Below are 19,125 nucleotides of genomic sequence, written 5' to 3'. Positions count from 1 at the left end.
TTCTTGTTTGGGTTTTATTTTTTTTTTTAACCTTTATAATCCATCCATTTGAACTGATGCTTCTAAGACTGTCACATTCTCACATCATTTCATGTGTCACTCTCATCTTGTCATTTCAGTTTGCTATACAGTATGATTTATGATTTTACTAAACCACTTTTCCTTGTCCTATAGATGCGTCCGACACGTGTGGCATTGCCGCCTCACGTTCCAGGCGGGAGAAAAAAGAGAAAGTGGGGCGCAAGTCAGCTTTAGAGCAAATTAAACGAGCCAAGAAGGGAGAGAAAGTTAAATATGAGGTGCGTTGCATGTAAGCTGTTACTACACGTCATATGTGCTGTTCCAGTGTTTTGACATTGTCTTGTGATCAGGTGGAGGAGCTCACCAGTGTGTATGAGGAGGTGGATGAAGAGCAGTACTCGAAAATGGTGCGGGAGAGACAGGATGATGATTGGATCATTGATGACGGTCAGTTAAATTTTCATAATCTCTCCCTGCTAAACTTAGTGTTTAAAAGCGCACCAGCTGAATGTCTGTTGTCTGTGTCAGATGGGACAGGCTATGTGGAGGATGGCAGAGAAATCTTTGATGAAGAATTGGATGATGACGCACTGGAGAAGGGCCCTAAAAGTGAGTTTTGAAAAACCAGTGCCTTTTATTTTCCTTTTTTGCCGATTTAACAATACTAAGCATTTTTCTTTGAGTTGTCTTTACCAGTTTATTATTCTCTCTTAAACAGGTAAACAAGGTGGAAAGGGAGGTGATTCGAAAAAGAATGTGAAAAAAGTGTCTGTCAGTAAACCCAACAGCATTAAAAGCATGTTCATGAATAGCAATGTGAAGAAACCTGCTGAGGTAAGAGTCAGTTTGCCACTTTGTTCACAGTATAGTATTTTTCCATGACTTTTATGTAACTATTTCATTAAATTAATGTGAATATAAATATTTAAGGAGTAGTTCAACTAAGAAGGAAAGTTCTGTCGTTATTTGGCATTTGTAATGGAGGTCAAAGAGGTATTTTTGTCTGTAGTTTGAACAGAATTGTCTTTTTCCCATGTTTTGCATTGTAGAAACATGTGGATTTGTCTCAAGATGACCTGCTGGGAGATATTCTGCAGGACCTGCACTCTAAGGTGAATGTTTATGACTTTTTGTATTAATAGATAGCTGTTTACTTTTAACACAGACATCCTGTAGGTGCTTTCAGTTTACAGTGTTCATAAATGACCTCATGATCATTTGAATGTTTCACAGAAGCCAGTTTTGCTCACTCCACCACCAATTATTACTCTGAAGAAGAAGAAAACACTGGGATCCCCTATGAATCCATTTTCAGTCAAATCACAGGTGCCAAAGGTAGTTATCCCTTGTTCAAAATGGTAAAACTATTTATTTATTTATTTTTTGAGACTGAAGATTCATACATCGGGTTGCTGTCAGTTGTGTACCATTTCCCACCAAATAGTTGTACTGATTTACACTATTGTTCAAAAGGTTTTTATTTTTTTTTATTTTAAGAAATTAGTACTTTTAGGATGCATTAAATTAATCAAAAGTGACAGAAAATACATTTATAATGTTACAAAAGATTTATATTTCAAACAAATTCTGTTTATCAAAGAATCCTGAAAAAATGTATAATGATTTCCACGAAAATATTAAGCAGCACGAGTGTTTTCAACATTGATAATAATAAGAAATGTTTCTTGACCACCAAATCAGCATATTAGAATGAAATCTGAAGGATCACGTGACACTGAAGACTGGAGTAATGATGCTGAAAATTCAGCTTTGCGTCACAAGAATAAACTATATTTTTTTTAAGAAAAAAATACAGTATTAATATATAAAATGGTTATTTTAAATTGTAATGATATTCCACAGTATCACTGTATTTTTGATCAAATAGCTAAATGCAGCTTTGGTAAGCATAAACATCTTTTAAAAACATAAAAAAAAAAAATCTTACCCCAAACTTTTGAATGTCAATGTACATAGGAAGTTACAAAAGTTAAACTTCATTGATTAGGAAAAGTGTTCATCATAAATAGTCAATATTCAAACTATTTGTCCATCTCTCAGGAATCACCTGAAGTCCAAGTGTCAAAGCCCAGACCTGTGGTGACGCGGGTTCCTTCAGCTGAACCTTCACCCAGGTCTTCTGCTCATATTCATCCTAGTAAACCAGCTACCACACAGATAAAGGAGCCCAAGACAGAGGAGCCTGAAGGTATATGTGACCTCCTTCATTCCCTCAATCTTTGGGTGCAAGATCTTAAAAATATATTGCTTTTAACTGTTGATTTAAACTTGTAATTAGAAGATGCAATTGAGTTTGATGAGATGGACTTTGATGAGCCCATGGAAGCAGAGAACCTGGAGGAGGAGCCAGTGAAAGTGAAGGCAGAGCCTGAGATCACACCCACTGTTAAAGTGGAGCCCAAGACTGAGCCACAGGATGACATGTTAATGTATGTCTGAAACACACAGGCTATGAAGTAATGCAGTATACTCTACTAAGGATCAGAGAACAGAGCCATATCTTTCCTGTTTGCTCTCCTCAGATCCGGACTGGTTGGTGGCATGGCTTGGGAGAAGATGGAGGAGGGGGATCCAATTGAGACTCCTGTGGAAGTGCAGGTGGACTCTACCCAACTCCCGCTGGTGGAGGGACCTGATGGAGATATGGTTTTCCGCTTTTACTGGTTGGATGCTTTTGAAGACCAGTACAGCCAACCAGGTGGGCATCTGCTCCTCCATGATTTTGCCTAATACATGTGTATACAAATCCTAAATTCTAATGGTTTTAGGTCTTTTCTGTGACTTGTAATTCATTATTATATAATGCTTGAACTTCAAATTACGACTTTAAATGTCCTATTCCTACATGATTATAATTATTTGATGTCCATAAAAGGTGGTTCTGTACATTTTTTTTTTTTTTTTTTTTTTTTTTCTGTGAAGGTGTGGTGTACCTGTTTGGAAAGGTCTGGATTGAGTCAGCTGAAGCACATGTTAGCTGTTGTGTTGCTATAAGGAACATCGAGAGGACGATGTATCTCCTTCCTCGAGAACATGTAAGACTGACCTTATTTAGTCGACATGCAGATACAAAAATATGCATCTTTAATTCATTTTTTTGTGTTAATGCGATTTAGAAAGTGAATCTGGCAACCGGTGAGGAGACGGACAGTGCAGTAGGAATGATGGATGTGTACCAGGAGTTCAACAGTCTCTCTGAGAAGTTCAAAATCATGAAATTTAAGTCCAAGGTAATTGCTGCTATCCATCATTTCTGCTTTTGGTGCCTTGGAAACTACAAATATACATTTATAAAATGTGCTTCCCCTGTTTCAACAGCCGGTGACCAAGAATTATGCTTTTGAGATCCCAGATATCCCCTCAAAGTGCGAGTACCTTGAAGTCAAATACTCTGTGAGTTGACGTCTCTCACTTATACACTCAAAACAAGTCATGACTATTTTATAGAAACTTCCTAGAATGAGACTGAGGTGTTTTTTGTAATGTGCACATTCTGTTTCTGTAGGCTGAGCTTCCTTCGTTGCCATCTGAGCTGAAGGGCTCAACATTTTCCCATGTGTTTGGCACCAACACCACCAGTTTGGAACACTTCCTTCTTAATAGGAAGATACGGGGACCTTGCTGGCTTGATGTGAAGACCCCTCGTAAGATTGAGTCTCTCATTTAAAATATATAAACATACCATTTCTCTGTATTTCCTACACAAATGTGCACTTGTTAGCACTTGATAATCCAAATATTGTAATAATTAATTGTGCCCACTCTCGTCATCACCTCTAGAGCTGAGCAATCAGCCTATTAGCTGGTCTAAGGTGGAGGCTGTTGCACAGAAGAGTGACCTGATCTCAGTAGTTAAAGACCTGCCACCTCCTCCTCTGGTTGTCATGTCCATAAGCCTCAAGACTGTGCAGAACCCAAAGACTCACCAGAATGAGGTAAAATCTGAATCTGATCTCTCTGACACTGTCTGCAGGTATCTGATGCAGTGAAGGAGATTCAAAATAACTGAATATTAAGTCATACACATTAGGTTGTAGCTCAGCTGCAGTTGTATGGCTTTAAAGTAGTTAATTATCACTTTTTCTTTTTGCGTTTACCTTGACCAGATTGTTTCCCTCGCTGCCCTCATTCATCACACATTTCCTCTTGACAAAGCTCCACCACGGCCCCCTTTTCAGACCCATTTCTGTGGTAAGTTCCTCCACTCTGCATCTTGATAGCTTGAGCTCGTGAGAGTAATACACAGAACAAAAAATCTAAAACTCTCCAATGAACATCTGAATATATTGTTTTAACCCTTATAATGCATTCGAATCATTTTTGAGCCAGAAAAGATTTCTGAATTCATACATCTGAGTTAGATTGCACAAATATATTTGTAAAATACACAGCCTCTTTCCTATATCTCATACACTTTTAGTGTTGAATTTTGCTGATAAACATGAAAATGCATGCATGAACATGCTATAAATGGGCAACAAAATGAATTTGACATATCAAATGAACTTAAAAAAATAAATAAAAATACAGCCCAAAACAGACCAAATATCTTAATTTGAAAAAGGAATGAAGGTTTGAAAACTCTGCTGCCATCTATTGATAAACCATTGCAGCACGAAAAAATTATTTTGCATCATAAAAGTGAAAGTTTATTCAAGTAAACTTAATATATTTTGTTGCAAAACATTCTAGAATAATACTGGAATTGCTGTTTTTGTCAGAAAAAGAATATGTAGAATATTTGGACTGTTTTTGAGCAGTCATGAGTTGTAAGTTCAAAGAAATATAAATAAATCCTGGTAAATATTGGTAGTTCTCATGATGTTATAAATTTCATATAAAAATTTATTTAAATTAAATTTCTCATAAATATTGATAGTGTTTTTTCTTGCGTTACACTCATTTTGCTATATTTAGTGTTTAATTTGAAAAATTTAGTTTCTCAATTTTTTTTGATTAATTTTAAAGTAATAAGATTATTAATAACTTGATTGAATGTGCAAGCATTTTAAAGTTTTGCATGAATGAGAAGTTATTCATCAGATACAGTGTTTATATATATATATATATATATATATATATATATATATATATAATATAATATATATATATAATATAATATATATATATATATATATATATAATATAATTATATAATATATATAATTATATGTGTATGTAAATGTTAAATTAAGACTGTTTTAAGCTTGCATTCCATTGGGTCAAAACTGACCCGGAATGCGAAAATATTTGCAGGGGTTTTTTTATGCGTTATAAGGCTTAAATTAAACTGTTTACTATTGTCATTGTTTAAATATCACAGCTTGTTTCAGCTTATGTAACTAATTATTTTCTGTTGCAGTGGTGAGCAAGCCCAACGACTGTATCTTCCCATATGATTTTAAAGATGCGGTCAGGAAAAAGGTAATTGTTCTTATCTCCCAGATGAAGTTTGCTTTGTTTTGGAATTATACATGAGATGATAATGTGTTCAATAAAACCCCGTCGCTTTTGTCCGTTGATTTTACTCAGAACGGGATAGTGGAGATGGCTGGTACAGAGCGTGCCCTTTTGGGCTTCTTTTTGGCCAAGATGCATAAGATTGATCCGGATGTCTTAGTGGTGAGTTTGAATGCGTGCAGTAAGTTTGTCTTCTACATTGCTAATGTATTTTATTATTGTTTTTTTTTAGTTTTTCTAATTTGACCGCATTTTCTTTCTGATGCTGTAGGGCCATGACATCTTTGGTTTTGACCTTGAAGTGCTCCTGCAGAGGATCAATGTGTGCAAAGTGCCTCACTGGTCAAAGATTGGCCGTCTGAGAAGAGCCAACATGCCCAAACTGGGGGTGAGAAGACTTCTTTGACTTGAAGTCATATCAGATTACTATTTTGTCAAGCAAGCATTGTTTTAATCCATTTGTGCATCTTTTTTTTTTTTTCTCAGGGTCGCAGTGGCTTTGCTGAGAAGAGCGCCACTTGTGGGCGCCTGGTCTGTGATGTTGAGATCTCTGCCAAAGAGCTGATCAGGTGTAAGAGTTATCACCTGACTGAGCTGGCTGCCCAGATCTTAAAGACAGAGAGGATTGTGGTGCCACCAGAGAATATCAGGAACTTCTACAGGTTAGCTGGCACTTTTGTGGTCACATTTTAGTCCTTGCTTCAGATTCTTCAAACATGAGAATGTTTCCTATTATTGCATCAGTGTTTTAATTTTTCCATCTGTTGCTTTCTCTCCTTTTTCGATAGTGATTCCCCGCACTTACTCTACCTTTTGGAGCTCACCTGGATGGATGCTAAGCTGATTCTGCAAATCATGTGCGAGCTGAATGTGCTGCCTCTGGCAATGCAGATCACTAACATTGCCGGTAACGTCATGGTAAGATACATTTATAATAAAAATTCCACTTTTTACTACACCTATGGTAACCACATTCTAGCATGGTGTTTCTTATTTGATATTTAGTCAGTATAAGATACATAAATGTCTACGTTCTGGTTTATATGCCAAATATTTTATTTATATTCTATATTATATAAGCTGTATTTTATGTGAAAGGTGTTATACATTATTATTATTTATTTACTAGACTTATATTTATTGTCTTATTAGGCCAATTCAGTGCAATATCAAATGATGTGTATAATTCATGCTTTTCTCTTGCTTGCTCATCATTCAGTACTCTTGTTCTCCCGCAGTCTCGTACTTTGATGGGTGGACGCTCTGAAAGGAACGAGTACTTACTGCTCCATGCTTTCCATGAGAGGAACTTCATTGTTCCAGACAAGCAGTTCTTCAAGAAGCCACAGCAAGATCTGGTATTAGACATTTTTTTTCCCCCATTATTGCAGTTATCAGACCATTTTAGCCTTAATTTATTTTGTTGCAATACTTTTTTGTCTTTTAATTCTGTTCTTAGGCTGAGGATGAGGATGTTGAACCAGGGAAAGGCAAATCCAACAAAACAAGGAAGAAGGCAGCTTATGCTGGAGGTCTGGTGCTGGACCCAAAAGTTGGTGAGTCATTGTGCCTTTGTGCATCTCACTGGTTATGTTTATGTTTATGCCACCCAAATCATCTATTCTATCTTCTGCCACCAGGTTTCTATGATAAGTTCATTCTGCTGTTGGACTTCAACAGCTTGTACCCCTCCATCATTCAGGAGTTCAACATCTGTTTTACTACCGTTGAGAGAGGAGCAACCAACGCACGCAAGAAAACTGAGGTGCGTTGGGGGGACGGCCGGCTGTGACCGTATGGGTATGTTTATGTATTTTGCGCATACACTAAATTTCCATGATTACAGGAGGATGAAGATGAGATTCCCGAGCTGCCGGATCAGAGTCTGGAGATGGGCATTCTTCCCAAAGAAATTCGAAAACTGGTGGAGCGCCGACGACAGGTCAAACAGCTAATGAAGCAAGCGGACCTTAACCCTGACCTGTACATGCAGGTATATACAATCCCAGGAAAGACTTGAATGCCTTTCTGTATTTATAACAATTTGACCTCCTTGCATGTTAAGAGCTCTCTGTCAATATCATTTTTTGTTTTGTTTTAAAACACTGAAGTAAATGCATTCAAGCCTTGATGAATCTCTTCTCATAGTATGATATCAGGCAGAAGGCCCTAAAGCTGACAGCTAACAGCATGTACGGATGCCTTGGCTTTTCCTTCAGTCGCTTTTATGCCAAGCCTTTGGCTGCATTGGTCACTCATAAAGGAAGAGAGGTATGTAACAATACACTACTATATTTAGTGGGTATACGGTTTAGATCTACTGTACTCCTGTTGCATGAAAGGTTTTTGTTTAACATGTTTTTTGCAGCATTGAGCAACTAGAGGCTTTCATTCAGCGTTTAAGATATCAAGGGAAATACTTGATTATAATTTTTGCAATTATGTGCTGAATCTGATTCAAACGTAACGAAGAACTTATTTTATTTTTAGTTTTATTTATAATTAGGATAACACCTTTACCCTATTACGTTAGATGCACAATAGTCATACATGGCACTAAGGACAAACAAAACGCAAAAATCTGATTTAATTTGGTCTATTTATTATTGTATATGTTCAGTTTTCTTTTTCAGTCATTTTTTTTTATTAAATTTAGCAAATTTTAGTATTTACGTTTTAGTCATTTTCTTATGTTTTTTTTCCTTTTTTTTTTTTTTCAGCTTTGTTTAGCTTTTTTATTTTAGTTTTAGTCTTTTTAGTACTCCAACTTTAGTACTTCAACTCTAATTTCGGTTATTTAATTGCCAAGACAACTTTTCTAATTTTCATTTAATGTTTTAGTTAAGTTTTTTGACCTAATATTTATATTTTATTTTGTTTCAGCTTTATTTCAATTAACAAAAAGGTTTTTTTTTAATAGTTTTAGTTTTAGCATAAACAATAACAACAGTTTAACAACAGTTCACTTTGAAATGAAAATTAGCCCAAGCTTTACTCACCCTCAAGCCATCCTAGGTGTATACGACTTTCTTCTTTCTGATGAACATAATCGCAGAAATATTAATAAATATCCTGCATATCCGAGCTTTATAATGGCAGTGATGGGGATCAATGAATATGAGCTGAAGGAAGTGCTTCCATCCACATCCATCCATCATAAATATGTGCTCCACACGGCTCTGGGGGGTTAATAAAGGCCTTCTGAAGCGAAGCGATGCTTTGTGTCCATATCCATATTTAACAAGTTATGAAGTAAAATATGTAGCTTCCACCAGACCGCCTTCCGTATTCATCAGTAAGTTGAACAGGGAAGGCGAAGGACGTAGCATGCGCTTTGTGAACTGTAAGAGTTTTACACTTTCTGCGTACGTTGAATATGGAAGGCGACTTGTGCTGAAGATAGATATTGTACTTCATAACTTGTTACATTTTTTTTTACACAAACGCATTGCTTCGCTTCAGAAGGCCTTTATTAACCCCCCAGAGCCGTGTGGAGCACATAATTATGATGGATGGATGTGGATGGAAATCATTTGTTTTCTTAATATGAGGTTATAAAACTGGATGTAAAATAATTATGCGATATTTAGGAAAAGTTTAACATAGGTTTAGATTAAGTATACCTTAATGTATTACATTACCATTCATAAACTGTGGGCACCATGCTCAGTTCCTGCCACTAGAGGGCAGTCTAAACTCAGCCATCCCCGTGTCTACGGGCAAGCTGCTCTTCAGGCCTCTGGCTCTGGTATCATTCTTTCATCATGAGCCTCTGTTCTCTTTTGTGCTTTAACCAATTTGACTTGATCTCTTGTTCCTTTTATGCCACCTCCTTGGCATGATTGCTGGCTACCTGCTCTTGAGTTTAATGAGACCAGACTTTGAAAGCCCACTGGGATGTAGCAATACAAACGGCGACACATTCACGTTCATACCCCTCTCCCTTCTTCCACATTGCCGCTGGGCGGTGTGGGGCATTGTTTGAAATGTGGGGGGGAACCAGTAATTACAATCTCTTTGCATTAGCCCCCCCAGCATTCAACAAGCAGGTTTTTACTGCCTCTGTATGCGTCGTTTGTTACAAGAAGAGCTACAAAAAAACCCAATAAATTCAATGAAAAAGGAAAGCTTGTGACGTTGATTTCCGCATACGAGGATTCAATTTTGCAGTGCTGAAACCACTTCACTGGAGTCCGCCAATATTAATATGCGATTCTTCATGTCAGCAAGCCCAGCTTGACTCAACAACCCTAATTACTTTGATTAGTCTTATTGTGATACATATTCTCCACTGTCAACCAGCATGGTGCCGAACTATACGCTAAGATGCTTTGTTAGAGATCAATGGGAAATGGAAAGGAGGGGGGGAGGGGGGAGGGGGGAGGGGAGGGGGGGGGGGGGGGGGGGGGGGGGTGCAACAAATACTCGCTTGCGTTACATTGACCCTGACATTAGTGGCGTAATTTGAATGCTCATGTATTCAGTTGCCATTTATATTTTGATTGAGTGGCGTCTTTATCTGTTGAGAACCGTGTTAGCGATAGGCTTTGGTGTTGTGGATGTCATTTTTTCCATCGCGCTAAAGATGCTCCCATTCGGATGCCCTCCTGAGCTTCTCGTCTTTCCTGATTGGCCTACGGTAAGGGGATCTGGACAAGCCCCCGGTGATTCTCAGCTTGTTGAAATATGCAGGTTCTCGGAGCCTTGATGGAGATGACGGCTGTTTGGCACCAGCGCTCGAGAGATACAGTGCACTATGTGCCGTTTCAAACTTTTAAGTGGGCAAGAAGTCAAAGAGGCAAGTTTCTTTTACGTGTCTTTCGTTGGTGCCAGACACGTAGAACGCAGATCGTAACCATTATCTAATTTGACAATTGGGTTTTACGATCGTCAGACACTAAATCCTGTCAGATGCTGCGCTGGCCTCATATTCTGATGGATGGTCTGCTGTCTGCACCATCATTGTTTTGGGATAAGAATTACAGGCGCTCTGCTTTTAATAGAGTTAACTAATGCTTTCTGAGAAGCTAGCTTAGTGCTAACCTGCCTTAGGGGTGTAAATTCAGCCAGCAGGTGTTGTCAAGTGGGTTGAAGACTAGAGGTGACGCAAGGGAGAAAGTTTTGAGCTTTATTTGCTGGTTGACTTGAGTGAAGGAATAGGGTAGGTTTCTTAAGGTAGGGTTATCAACTAATGTGATTTAATGTGATTATCCTCTTGTGAGGGACCCTCTTCCTAAAAAATAAAGATGGCTATATGTATTTCCATGTGTAAAAACCCAATTTATATTGTATGAGAACGGTTTAGTATGTGTTTTTTTTTTTTTTTTTTTTTTTTTTTTTTGTAGCATGTTAAACTTTTAATAAAATAAGGTGTATAAACCAACAGGATCATTTTTAATTTATTTAAAAATAATTTGTAGTGCTTTTCACACAAAAAAAAAAAAAAAAATTCGAAGCAGTACAGAAAATAATGGCAAGGAGAAACTTACATACTAAGTCTTATGTATTTCAAATACATGCTGTTCTTTTGCAATTTCTATTCATCAGAAAATTCTGAAAAAAAAAAAAAAAAAAAACCATCACTGTTTTCAAAAAAATATTATGCATCACAACTGTTTTCATCTTTGGTTGTCCCTTGAGGATCAAATCAGCAAATGATTTCTAAATTAAATTATTTTTACATTGTAATAATATTTCACAATAGCTTATTGCTTACCCTAAAAACATTTTAAATAATTTTTATTCTCTGAAAATTTCCGCAGATCCCTTAGCAGCTTTTTTGCAAACCCCAACACCACTGCACCACATCTGAGTTTGTGAAAAATATAATAATGTTCTATTATTATTATTTTTTTTGCTTGTAATCTATAGAAACAAATCAAGATCAGACACAACAAAGTGGTTCATATTTCTGTTGTAAAACTTGACTACAGATTTGTTTTGAATGCAGAGTGGCATTTTACCAAAACTGACTGAAGCCAGTGTTTCTTGGCACATTTTACTGTATGGTGATTTGGGGAAATCCCCCTGTTGGCCAGTTAGCAAGAGCCATGTGCGTTTAGCCTTTACTAGCACTTGTAAAGTGACGTTCTGTGGCCCTTGACCTTTCCAGGGAAACATTTGTTCTGGTGCGAACCCTGTACTCCCCTGGTATGAAATGTATGCCATGGAATAGGCGTTTAGGATTTCATGCTGAGGGGTCCGTCCTGATTGATGTGCCTAAATTTTATTTTCAGCTCTTTGTGCGGCAGCCAGTGTGAAAAGCAGAGCTTCAGCTGTGGGGATGGGGAGGGGGTTTGGGTCTGGGGTTAATCGAGTGATGTTTACAACTTCTGTCGCTACGGACTGCTGATGGTTCTGGAACGTTAGTTAGCCTGACCTCTCACCCCACCTTGCCGCCAGGCCCCGGACTCCTCTTTACCTAGTTTAGACGAGTTCAAAAAGGTAAAACAAAATGTAATATGCTGTCACGGATGGCATGCCCTTGTGCTGTGAATTTCTCAGATCTCGAGTGGCAGTTGGTGAGATGAGAGAGACTGTCGTGGTGACGGGGAGGTTGAGTTAGGTGTCATCTGAGTAAACATTGTTTCCTTGCTGCTCTCTCAGACGACATGTCCAGTTGTCCGAATTACAAAGGTCGTTTTTAACCTTCCCAGAATAAGATGTAAGTGCCTTCCTCCCCCTCTGTAGTCAATGTTGCACGCACCGTTTGACCCTGTGGTCTTTGGTTGGGGATTTGCTCCTGATATGACTGGACTTAACAAATAGTCACAGGGCCCAAAGAATATTTTTGGATTTGGGTGCGAGATGCAGTCGGCCTCGCGTAGCTTCACGTTCTTTGCACAAGTTCCCTCAAGAGCTTTGCACCTTTTAATTTAGGCTGGCATCGTGAGTGATGTGTTATTCTTAACTAATCCCTTCTGCGGACTCTTTTAATGTTGAGCTTTTTAATTTAACAACGCACGATTGCTGTCATTTTCCCCTTTCGGCTTACTGAAATGCTTCGGTTTAGCTCTTATGTAATCTTTCTCTGAGAGACTGGTATTACTGTTGTTAATGAATAAGTGGAAAGAATAATGTTGCCCTGCATGTGTTGAGGTGTCACTAAATTTTCCAATGATGTTCAGTAAACTGTAGAACATAGTGTTGAATTACACTGCAGCCTCCTTTGGGAATAAAGCAGAACAGCTTGAGTTCATTCGAATGAAGATACTTAATTAGAAAAAATATAAAGACTGCATCCATTATCCCCCTAGAATTCCTATTTATAAATAATTATAATAGTAATTGTTGTTATTTTAGTTTTTAATGTTTAGTTTTTCAAATTCAGAATTTTATGAAATGAGGGTTTTGATACAGTTTTTTTATTAGCCAATAATTATTCAGATGTTATGCCTGGTAACCCATTAATTGCTAATATTAAAAGTCAATATTTTGTATAAATAAAACGGGTCCCACTTCATATTAGGTGGCCTTAACTACTACATTGTAAATTATTTTCATGATTTGTTATCAGAACATTTTTTCTTTTGTCAAATTAACTTAGATAACTAATGTGGTTCAGATAACATAATATTTTGAGTTTCTGTTGATTAAATCAATCGTCTTCGTAGTATTAACTCAAATTTTTAATTTCAGTAAACTCCAAATTTTATGGCAACCAGGTAACTTTAAGTTAAACCAACAATTCTTTTTTTTTAGTGTATGTACTTAATCATTTGATACAATGCACTTATTGTGTACATACATGTTTTTACATTGTACTTATATTTCAAAAATACCTGCATTTAATTACATCTGTAATTAATTTCTGTAATCACATTTATATTTACACTGTTGACCCTTTCCTTTACAACTTAACCCACCCATTAACCAAACCATACCACCAAACCTGTCCATAACCTTACCCGTATCCCACCTCAATAGCAGCAAGTGTTTTGCAATACAATATGAACACAATAAGTACGTTTTACTCATTTTTTGATGTAAGCACATAGTAGTTAAGGCCACCTAGTATAAAGTGGGACCATAAAATAAAATGCTAAAAACTAAAATCAATCCATTTAAACACTACAAGTGAATTTAGGCATCACAATATTTTAATGCACAGTGTGAAAAATGGATATTCATTTTAAGATTTGCTAAAGATTACATTTACCCATGTTAAGATATTAGTGTCTTTTAAAGATAAGCTTTACGTGAACATTAGATGTCTGCTAAGGTAATCTACGTATAAAAAAATTGATAAGTATTGGGACAATTAAGTATCCAATATTGATGGATATTATTTCTATAATTATCCCACCAAAAGTTAAGTAGCCCTTGCCGCAGTTCTGTAAACAAGTATTATTTTAGTATCATTGAGATGCTATTATAGTCTTTAATTAATGTTTTGAATTTTTATTTTTATATTTTTGGTTTGCATTTTAATTTTAGTTACAGTTTTAGTCATTTTGTTGTGTGATTGTTTTTTTTTTTTGTTGTTTTTTAATGTCTGTATAGATTTTATTACTTTTAGTAATTTTAGTACATTAAGTTAAACTAAATAAAAAGGTGAAATGCAGTTTGAGTTTCTTTTATTTTCATGGTTTTAGTTAACTATAATAAGCCTGCTGTCAACTAGCCCGAAATGTTCTCACCCTGCCCCCCATGGATATAAAGGTCTTGTAACCCGTGTTGAGATTATTTGTACAGTAAGAGAAAATAGAGTGCATTAGTGTGTCAATGTAGGTGTCAGCTCAAGCTCATAATTTAGAAACAAGATCCAATAAATTTTGTTGGGAAATATTGATCAGAGGTATTATGTTGGGGTTTGGAAAGGGGACGCGGCGTTCTTTTTAGTGAGATATTTTTACCTCCAGTTCTAAATGCCAGGCTGCCGGCTAAAGTGATTTCAGGCGGTCGTATTAAATCAGAGAGTGGATTTGCAGCGATACTTTACCCCATAGAGCTCAGACTCCATGTGATCTGCTCCGTTTACTTCCACACGGCCTACGCAGAAAGTGTGCACACCTGTGTTGTGTAAATGTCTTTAGAAATGACTGTCATTTTACTGTTGTCTTTGTGAGTTTGCTGTTGTTACATCCTTTGGATCATGATTTGCACATTGTCAGAGAGGTGACTTTGTTATGTGGCCGTCTACCTAAAAGATGTGTTTGCATGCTATGAGGGCAATTCGTTTTTGCGTGCCCCACTGTGGTTTAAATCTGCCTGTGTGTGTGTGTGTTTTAGATCCTCTGGGCAGAGGATAGAGAGATGACAGCGGACGTATTTCACCCTGACAGTGCTGTGTGGTTGTTGCTATTTCAGGCAGAGGACTGTCATCCTCAAAATGCTTTTCAGCAGGACGCTTTTCAAAACAATCGTCACCAGATACTTTCTTTTACAAGGTTTCTGTACCGCTCTGGGGCTTAAAATGCCTGCTATGATGTGCACCGAAGCCAACAGAAGGCCAGATGCCCCGGGTGAGCAAATGGCATCATGGGGCAGGAGGAATTAACTGTTTACGAGAGCAGCCGTAGACTTCGGTTTTTCTCCATAACCATTCCACCAGCCGCTTGAAATTGTTGGGAAGAGATAAATGAATGTGTTAATGACAGACCTGTCGATTGGGGCAAAAAGATGGAGGGCCTTATGTGTAGACTGGGCCAAACACTCCTGTCCTGTCAATCACCGCAATCTGAGCCAGTTGCTTCAGTTCATTGGTGGTATTTTAACACCATTTTAACTTTATGATGCACTGCTTGGTATCACCCTCCATTAAGTGCTTATTGGAGTCAATTTGGAGTAAGAGGCACTTAAAACGACTTTAACTTTGGTAAAGTGACGTATTTCCAGTTTAAACTGTTGAAGTGAATATTAATGTAGGCTGAGACTTCATTTAATCCATCAGGATGTAATTAGCAAGTGAAAATTAGGCTTTAATATTATTTATTTATTATTTACTGATGCCATGTTGTCTTTCACATGTTACATTATTAGGTATTTAAATGGAGAGCAAATCCAGTTCATTAATGATGTTTAAGAAGCAACTAAGTGAAAAAATAGAGTATTTACTGACGCATCAAAGAACAATTAGTCAGGCGTTTTTGCTCAGATGTGTGTGACAGAGGCATTAGTGATCTGATGGTAGGCTCCATAATGACCCTCTGCTGACTCTTTATCCTGTCACGCTCCAGATGTGTCCCCAGGCATGTGACGGAGAGGGTCCGGTCCCCTTTTTCTGTCTTACTAACGGGCGGCTTTTGCTCCAACACAGCCGCTAATTCACTGAGCCTTGTAATTACAGTCCACTTTTGTCACTTCTGCCCGCAGTTAGACAGGGAGCTGAGAAAAGGCTAAATGGGGCACTGTAGTCCCGCTGGACAAAAGTACAGAATGTCGAAATTTACAGAAGAGTTAGTGCTGTCTGTGTGTTTAGTGTTTCCTGCACTGCTCTTTAAGGACAGCGCAATGGCCAAAAAAGTGACATTTTTACAAATTGGAGAGCTTGGAGTTTAAATTGAATGTAATGAGTTGGGACCACAAAATAAAATAAATGTGAATTAATAAAAATGTGAAGCTTTGAGCGCTGCTGAGCGGATTCATAAACACCTCTGATTGGTCATTGCGTTCACGCGCACATCAGATATGTCTGTGATTGGCTACAATGACCAACGCTTCAAAAACATGTTGTAAATAGACTTCAATGACGCTCATTACCGAGCACTTACACCAGATACACAGGCAAGCTTTCCGTGTGCTTTTAAACGCTCCCGTGCGTTGATCAATGTAGCCAATCACAGACATATATGGTGAGCATGTGAACACAATGGCCAATCAGTGGTGTTTACGAATCCGCTAAACGCTAAATATTTTTAAATTTTCAGTACCGACTTGATATCGAAGTCTGTACTTTTGCCAACACTAGCACATAAAAACAAATTCACTATTGTTCAGAAGTTTGGGGTCCGTATGATTTTTTTTATTTTTATTTTTTTATTTATTTTTTTTTAAAATTGATTCTTTTATTTAATCAGCGTAAAGACTGAATTAGATTTTTGACTCAGATTTTAAAATATAATATTGTTTTAATATAGTATGTAAATAAGTATCATTTATCTTTTAAAACTGTTGAGTGGCTTTATTTTCATGTGTTGGGGTTTCAGAGATGTGTTGATGCAATTGGAAAATGTGTTTTTTGTTTGACTGTAACTGTGTTTTGCTGGCAGGATGTAGACCGAACAGTCGCTGGACTGGGGCTCTGTGCCTTCTGTATGTTTACTCTCAGATGTGTTGGTTGGCATGCGTTTTAAGATGAGCTGTCCCCGCTCTTATTTCTGAAGCATAGTCAAATGACTTGTCTTTCAGCTGCATGTTCCCAAACCCCCCCCCCAACCTGTTCTGTTGTCCTAATACACCGGAATACAGTACAGTGGCCATGGAGACCTATACAAACATGAGCTAACTCATCACTGTAGCCTCTTTTCTTTCATTTTTTTCTTTTCTTTTTGCTGGTCTAACTATACCTCTTCTCCTTTTTAGAACTCTTAGTTAATATCTGACTGTGTCAGCGTTAACAGTTGAGCTAAATAAACTATGTAGTGTTCAGTTGCATTGCTAAGTGGCTGTAACTTTATGGCTCCCTGTGAAGTAAACTCACACCTGCTCAAGGTCAGAAACACTCTCACACACACAGACAGATGGTGTAGCAATTTATGTGTGGGCTCTAAGGGTACCGCTGGAGAGCCGGGTGCGGAACAGAGTCTGATGACTACAGCCATCTCAGCCTTCTGTGAAGTCTTTGTGATGCCACCTAGAGTTCACCTAGTTGTATCGTGCTTTATTAGTGGTTCAAATTTTGCAAATGTTGCTCATACTTGAGGTTAGGGATTTGAACAAACCCTTAGCACTAAGTATTAATCCGAATAACTGCTGCCACTTCGCTTGAAATGAAGGCGCTATATGTTCTGTCGTTCAACATTAAAGAGTGCCAAAACAGTCTTTATTGTTGGAATTTCCTTATAAAATTGACAAGATTTTGAAAGCTTCATATCAGAAGTAACAAAACATAAAGCTTATTGCGATTTATTGGATGGGAGACGTGCTACAAAGTTCAGGTGCGTTAAAGTTCCAGCATGGACTGAAAGATCGATTCTTGGGATTTAAGAACCGATATCCGTTCTTCAAAATGAGAATCGATTAAAATCGAGAAATTTATTTATTTATTTATTTTATTTTATTATTTTTTTTTAATATATAAATTCAGTGCGCTAAAGTTAAGAATTCATGCAAATTTGCTGAATTTTCCAACATAAACTGCTTGGTTTGGAAGTGACGTCTGTGTGAGCTGTACTTCATGAATCACTACACTATTGACACTGGACAGTCGATCTTTTTTGGCTGCATAATTTCACAGAAGTGTCGCTTATGCAACGGCACCTTCAAATATGGTCTCTCTTGGCAAAGAATCAGCCACCCAAAACACCCTTAAAATTGTTCAAAACACCTTAGCATCCACATGGCAACACCTTGGCAGTGACTTTTGCACTGGCAGGTACTTGCATTTTTTCACTTGACAATTCTAGTTTTAATCAAGTGAACCAGTTTTGAGTGGTGTTATCAAAAGTTCCAACAAGATCGAAGTTTTAATTTTTAAAAATGTGATGATTTTGAGCGTTCAAAATGCTAGGGGGAAATGCCGGTACCAAGTGACAACACTAGTTTTGAGAAAACGGAAGAGACACCAACAACAAACCGCACAAAAGAGATGTTTAATCCTGCTTAATTAGGTGCGTGTTTGTGTGTTTTGGGGTGACCTTGGCTATGTTCGTTAATGCCGACAGCTATTTTGTTATTACTCAGACCTGACCTCCTACTTCCCTCTGGGAGGCATGTTACACCTCATAAAGCATGCTTAAGTCCTGCTCCAGTTTCAAGGAGTGGAGCTTCCCATGTTCTGAAATAGCCTCGTCCTTGTCCCTCTGGGGGCTTGGGTTTGGCTACGATGTGTGTGTGTGCTGGGGGGCATGAATCCTAGTGTCTTGCTCGATTGCTGTTGACAGGCTGCAGTGTGTCCCTGTCTCTTTGAGGCCTCAGATTAGCGCCCCTTATTCCCCTACCGACCCCCCCCACCTGTCCGAGTCTCTCTCCCATAGAGGTCACCCTGCATGCCGGCACAGCGGCTGTGCGGTGTATGTTTAAGGCTGGACACCCTGAGTAAACAGTCACTGTTATTATGACACTTCAGATATGTACAGTCTCTCTGTCTACCTGTCACTCTCTGCAGTGGGTTTGTAGGATCGGTTTGTCTCCTTTCTTTTATACTTTTTGGGGCCTCTCCAATTTGATTCAGTTCGAAAGTAAAGAGGTGACAGGAAAGAATGTGAAAGTTAAAGGTATTTTCATGTAAAGGAATATTCTTTTTATAAATTTGGTCATATTCTAATTATAAATGTTTTATGTAAGCCAAAATTCCAGTTTTGAGAATTCCAAATATGACATCAGGTATATGCCTGTGTATCTTTAAAATATGTGTTACATTAAATCCTTAATTGGAATACACACTATTATTGAATATTAATTTTTATTTGTACATATCCAAAACGTGTAGAAGTAACTATTGATGTTAGGAGACATTGCAAC

General features: G+C 37.7%; 1 protein-coding gene across 1 annotated transcript in view; it reads left to right on the top strand.

Moving 5' to 3' along the window:
* The window catches only part of pola1 (polymerase (DNA directed), alpha 1), a 54,484-nt gene that overhangs the window by 695 nt on the left and 34,664 nt on the right, over window positions 1-19,125 (top strand). The window contains exons 2-26 of the mRNA XM_051882058.1: window positions 175-299; window positions 372-468; window positions 550-630; window positions 740-855; window positions 1,071-1,133; window positions 1,255-1,356; window positions 2,083-2,230; window positions 2,321-2,471; window positions 2,565-2,740; window positions 2,965-3,077; window positions 3,159-3,272; window positions 3,361-3,435; window positions 3,548-3,686; window positions 3,823-3,977; window positions 4,149-4,233; window positions 5,405-5,466; window positions 5,575-5,664; window positions 5,774-5,890; window positions 5,989-6,164; window positions 6,291-6,420; window positions 6,741-6,860; window positions 6,962-7,058; window positions 7,143-7,267; window positions 7,349-7,495; window positions 7,651-7,773. Of these exons, the coding sequence (XP_051738018.1) occupies window positions 175-299; window positions 372-468; window positions 550-630; window positions 740-855; window positions 1,071-1,133; window positions 1,255-1,356; window positions 2,083-2,230; window positions 2,321-2,471; window positions 2,565-2,740; window positions 2,965-3,077; window positions 3,159-3,272; window positions 3,361-3,435; window positions 3,548-3,686; window positions 3,823-3,977; window positions 4,149-4,233; window positions 5,405-5,466; window positions 5,575-5,664; window positions 5,774-5,890; window positions 5,989-6,164; window positions 6,291-6,420; window positions 6,741-6,860; window positions 6,962-7,058; window positions 7,143-7,267; window positions 7,349-7,495; window positions 7,651-7,773 (2,927 nt within the window). The remainder of the gene's footprint in view (window positions 1-174; window positions 300-371; window positions 469-549; window positions 631-739; window positions 856-1,070; window positions 1,134-1,254; window positions 1,357-2,082; window positions 2,231-2,320; window positions 2,472-2,564; window positions 2,741-2,964; window positions 3,078-3,158; window positions 3,273-3,360; window positions 3,436-3,547; window positions 3,687-3,822; window positions 3,978-4,148; window positions 4,234-5,404; window positions 5,467-5,574; window positions 5,665-5,773; window positions 5,891-5,988; window positions 6,165-6,290; window positions 6,421-6,740; window positions 6,861-6,961; window positions 7,059-7,142; window positions 7,268-7,348; window positions 7,496-7,650; window positions 7,774-19,125) is intronic.

This window comes from Ctenopharyngodon idella, chromosome 23 (assembly GCF_019924925.1).
Source record: "Ctenopharyngodon idella isolate HZGC_01 chromosome 23, HZGC01, whole genome shotgun sequence".
In the NCBI taxonomy this organism is placed as follows: domain Eukaryota; kingdom Metazoa; phylum Chordata; class Actinopteri; order Cypriniformes; family Xenocyprididae; genus Ctenopharyngodon; species Ctenopharyngodon idella.
The sequence above is the reverse complement of the archived record's forward strand: the minus strand, read 5'-3'. Positions and strand labels throughout refer to the sequence as shown.